At 39.6% G+C, this 5,268-nt stretch overlaps 1 protein-coding gene across 2 annotated transcripts in view; it reads left to right on the top strand.

The window, feature by feature from the left end:
• lamb4 (laminin, beta 4) overlaps nucleotides 1-5,268 on the top strand; it is a 41,830-nt gene that overhangs the window by 3,316 nt on the left and 33,246 nt on the right. For both annotated transcript variants that reach the window (XM_084554444.1, XM_084554443.1), the window contains exons 2-7: nucleotides 648-724; nucleotides 1,391-1,557; nucleotides 2,143-2,278; nucleotides 2,374-2,447; nucleotides 4,697-4,885; nucleotides 5,219-5,268. The exon at nucleotides 5,219-5,268 is cut by the window's right edge and continues 14 nt beyond it. In XM_084554444.1, the coding sequence (XP_084410570.1) occupies nucleotides 703-724; nucleotides 1,391-1,557; nucleotides 2,143-2,278; nucleotides 2,374-2,447; nucleotides 4,697-4,885; nucleotides 5,219-5,268 (638 nt within the window). In that variant the 5' untranslated portion in view covers nucleotides 648-702. The remainder of the gene's footprint in view (nucleotides 1-647; nucleotides 725-1,390; nucleotides 1,558-2,142; nucleotides 2,279-2,373; nucleotides 2,448-4,696; nucleotides 4,886-5,218) is intronic.

The raw sequence follows: 5,268 nt of genomic DNA, 5'->3' as shown, positions 1-5,268 counted from the left end.
TACTGGATCTTTCTTCTGGATTTTGCAATTGTCTCCTCGTGCTTTAATTTTTAAGATTTCTACAAATAAGTTTTGGTGTAAACTGGTGTAAATGGGAATGATTGTGAGGAGGTCCGCCACTGCTAAATTCCTCCAGAGGGTGCGACAGCTGCTGACAGGTCTTCAGTTTGAAAATAAGGAAGAAATCTTACCATGTACGCTGAAAGCTAGAACAACATTCACATTCACATAAAACTCCATCACAGAAAGTTTCCCAGAGCCTCTTATTAACACATACAGCTCTCTGTATTGTTTTAAATGTAGGTGTTAGAACAGTCTGCATTTTTGCAGAGACATACCAGTGCTCAGTAAATACTCACAATTACTATGAAGGCTCAAACATTCCTGGTGAAGTTCAGAAACACCTTCAGGGCTTACAGTTTACTGCTGGATGAGCACACATTGATCTGATTGGTTCATCCTAAACTGGGGTGTGTGTGTGTGGGGGGGGGGGGGTTCTTTAATTAAACATCTGGTAAAAAAGTAGAAAAAAATATTATATTACTATGCTATTTTCCACAAAGTAGTGTTGTGTCAGTGTGTGAGATAAGCAGATCAGTTTTTACTCACCATGTGTTTTAGATGAACCTGTTTTTGTTCTCCACCAGAGTCCATCAATAACCAGACTAATCAGTGGCCAACAGGCATATGTGACAACACAACATGAGCGTCATCTTCTTCATCAGTGAGTTGCTGAGAGAGAAACTCTCTTACCACCTCCACTCTGCTGGAGAAAAGAACCCCTAACCTTAAACCTGACCCTGACCCTGACCCTAACCCTAGGCCTAAGTCTAGGCCTAGGCCTAGGCCTAAGTCTAAGCCTGAGCCAAAGCAGAAGCAGAAGCAGAAGCAGAAGCAGCAGAGTTAAACACTTGTCACTGAGATTGGGTGCGCTGTTGCTGCAGATATTTGATACCGCCTCTGTTCTGGATGAACAGATGAACATTTTCAGACATGTGATCACTTGTGCTTTTGTTAAAGTCTGAAGAATTTTTCCACTTGTCAGTTGTTTTCTTTCTCTGCATGTTCACTCTTTTGTCATTTGTCTTGATTCTAATGGAAATTTTGAATGATATACTATACCAGTTTGACACTTCACTGACACCCGAAACCCCTGACTGGTCCCTGGTTTTACAGCCAAACATGTTTCATTCTGACAGTTTAATGTATACAGACTGAGTATGCTGTTCTTCACTGGCGATGACTAATCTTCCCACTGTATTGAATATTCATACCACAGATTATTGTTGCATGTTGCATAGAAAGAGTGTGCTGAAACATATACATCTATATATAGTATCTATACGGCATCTATTTCTTATCTATCTAACATATTTTTCTCTTTAAACAGTTTTTCTTCCAGCTGTCAGACTTCAGGGCCTCTGGGACCAGTGCCCCGGTGGCTCTTGTAATCCCCAGCTTGGAGATTTAATGGTGGGTCGAGCAGCTCAACTCTCGGCCTCGTCCACCTGTGGTCTGGATGGACCTCAGAACTACTGCATCCTCGGATATCTGGAGGTTAGACAGGCTCAAGTATAGACAAATAAAAGTGTTGAATAAGTTTTATTTTTATTACATATTCTTGTACCTATTAGTATTACAGTTTTCAGTAGTATGAGTAACATAGGTGAGTGTTGCACAGATAATAAATACTTCTTTTCACAGATACATCCGTAACGCTTTTGTTCAGCAGGGGATTAACTCTGTGAATAGCCTGCATCTGAACTCTTCTGTGACGAGTGTATTTCTGGCTCATCCTCTGACTTTCATACTGGAACATGTCCTGATCTGTCACTGGTGTCTTTACCCTGAGGATCAGTTCTACTTCGTCTCCTCATTACTGGATTTGCATTCTTTTTTCCCTCCTGCAGCCTTGACTTATGTTCTTTATTCTTTCTGAAAAGTTTCGTTAAATACATGTTCTTTAGTTTCTTTAGATTCCTACAAATGGGGTTTTGTTGTTATTGTACAGAAAAAAAGTTTGAATTCAGTTTTTGTGGTTCAGAACCAATAATCAACGAGAAGTTCAATTAAATGTCTGAGCAGATGAGTAATTTGTGATGATTATTGATTATTTGGGTTGAATTTGTCTTCATTCATCAGGAAGAGCAGAAATGTTTCATATGTGACTCCAGGCTACCATATAGTCATTATAGCAACCCAAACAGTCACCGTATCGAGAACGTCATCACGACCTTCGAACCTGAAAGAAAGATGAAGTGGTGGCAGTCCGAGAACGGCAAGTTCAAAACATCATAATGTACTATGTGTCCAGTCAGAGGCTCATCACTAGTAACAGAATGATGACCCCAGTTAACTCTGCCTTATCTGCAGGAGTTAATCGGGTCAGCATCCAGCTAGATCTGGAGACAGTGTTCCAGTTCAGTCACCTGGTCCTCACCTTCAAGGTAACAGCAGACCTTCTGGTTTAATTCACAGGTGATCAGATTGTCAGTGATGCTGACTCACTGAGATTGGCTGATTAGTTCATACACCTGGTTGAAAACTGAACACAGCTGAGTCAGGACTCCAATCGCTGTGTACGCAGACACACTCTCTTGTGATCATTTTATCTTATTGATACTGTTTGTTTATACTGTTTGTTTACTTGTTATGGCTACTCTTGCTTTCAAAAAAATAGTGTAAAAAACATCAGAGTAGTTTGTGAGGAGGAGGTCTACGACTCACTAAATAATAAGCACTCACGGAGAGGTTTCGGTTCCAACAAAAAGGTTTTGGATTTATTTACAAAAAACAGAAATATTCTCCGGGTTGACTTCAAACAATGAGAAAAATAAAAAACTTAATTTAGTGGTTGATAAACTATTTCACTCCTCACTCCTTTCATTCCTTCAACAAAAAACAGACTCCAGGCAAACCAGCTGTCCTCACTCCTTAATCACAGGAGGAGGATGATCTGACTAGGAGGAGGAGCTTGAGCAGCAAAAAACAATTATAATAAATAATAGTTCATCTACCATAGTCATCATTAACCTTAGCATTTCCAAAATATAAAGAATCAATAGGCTCCAACATTACTTGTGTTACAATAGGCTGGAGACATGAATGGAAGGTTATGCCATGTATAACAAAAGTAAAGAAGTACGGTTTCTGTTCCTTCACATATACATATTATGAGTAACCAAATATACATTAACACAAACCTACATAGACAGCCACAAAAACAAGCAAACAAACAGTGCTGTCTTAGACAAAAACAACCATAACAATAGGGGATGGGGCCACCCACATGGAAAGAACCTATATAAACATATAGGTTTTAATATAGGTTTTGAATATATGTGACATACATAAAATTGGCCATTTTCATATATGTCCATATATGCTATATATATGCAGTATATATGCACAGATAAACTGCATACAGGTTTCATATATGCGCATATATCCTCATATAGGTTCTTTCCGTGTGGGTATATGAGGATATATGAAACCTATATGCAGTTTATCTGTGCATATATGCTGCATATATACGTTATATATGCAGCATATATGATAACATATATGCTGCATATATATAGCATATATGCGTATATATGAAAACGGCCAATTTTATGTGTGTCACATACATTCAAAACCTATATTAAAACCTATATGTTTATATAGGTTCTTTCCGTGTGGGCATATCATTCATAAACAAAAGAATCATATATGATACACAGAAGTAAGAGTGGGGTGTAATCCCCCCAAAGACACCACAGCAGCATCACTAACATCAAATGCATAGTAACTCAGGAAGCCCGTTATGTGTTGATCCGTACTGTATTTTCTCACTTATGGTCCACCAGGCCCTTCAACACAATGGCAGCTAGTCTTGTACCAATATAAGTCAGGAATGGGGACCAGAATTTATAAAAAACCTCAGTCATACATCTGGACCTGTATGTTAAGTATTCCATGGGTAACATGTGGCCACAAATTTGAAATGGTTCTAAAATACAGAGTGAACCCATGAAGCAATGACAAAACACTTTGGGGCCTCATGAAAGCGTTAGAGTAGACCAAACATTCACTACAGTAGATTCATTCATTCATTCATCTCTGTAACCCCTTGTCCTGTGAAAGGTCGTGGGGGGGCTGGAGCCTATCACAGGTGTCATCGGGCGAGAGGCGGCAATTGTAACTGATGCTATTTAAATGAATAGCATCAGTAACAATCCAGATCCGGTCGACAGAACCCAGAGCCTGAAACAAAGAAAGAGCAAAGAGAAAACTTTAGGCCGTGTTGATGAGACTAGGACCACAGATCAGAGATGAAAGCATAGGCAACTTTCTGAAAGTCAGGGGAGGACCAGAAAACCTTCATTTTGGTTCAGTTTCTTAAATAGGTTCAATGGCTCATATCATTTATTTCTTCTAGCAACAGGTTTCACAAAAACTGACAATCTGCCAAGAGTGTGTCATTATAAAGTGGTCTGATACTTAGGCATGCCAAATCAAGTCAGTTTTATTTATACTGCACCATGCTTCATGTTTATACTGTGACTAACAGCACACTCTGTCCCCAACGTCTCAATTCAAGATCTAAACAAACTTCCTTTAACAGAAACAAGACAAGACTCAAACAGCCTTTAGCCCTGCACCATGTCATGGTAATGGCAAGGTCACAGTCACTGCCTGTTCCTTCTCTGTGCAGAGTTTCCGGCCGGCGGCCATGTTGGTGGAGCGTTCAAAGGATTTCGGACGAAGCTGGAAAGTTTTTCGTTACTTTGCAGAAGATTGTTCACTTTATTTCCCTCTTGTGTCGGATAAACCAGCTGAAAGCATCAATGACGTGATCTGTGACAGCAGATATTCCGGATCAGAACCATCCACCTATGGAGAGGTGAAATACTGACTTCAACTCAACTTTATTTATTCACAAAGCACACACATGAACATATGGACACACACTACAACAGCACATCCTCCACATCAGACAAGTCACTCATCACATGACCAAATGATTTTATATCCGTTTCTAACAGAAGGAAGTGGACTCATGCTCATGGCTTTAGAAACCATAATAAACAATGAAAGAAAGTGATTAAAGTTATTACATATGACTGTAACTGAGAAGACACTGTGCGAGAATTTGTTCCCCTCATTTCTTTTTGTCTGTCTCCATGTGTTGATGAGGCTCCCATTCAGATCAAGTTTCATGATGTTTGTCCACTAGGTGGTGCTAAAAGCTCTGGATCCTATCTTTGAAATAGACAACCCCTACGC

The sequence above is a fragment of the Chelon labrosus genome (assembly GCF_963514085.1).
Source record: "Chelon labrosus genome assembly, chromosome: 11".
Lineage (NCBI taxonomy): Eukaryota > Metazoa > Chordata > Actinopteri > Mugiliformes > Mugilidae > Chelon > Chelon labrosus.
Note: the sequence above shows the minus strand (reverse complement) of the source record. Positions and strands in the feature narration are given on the sequence as shown.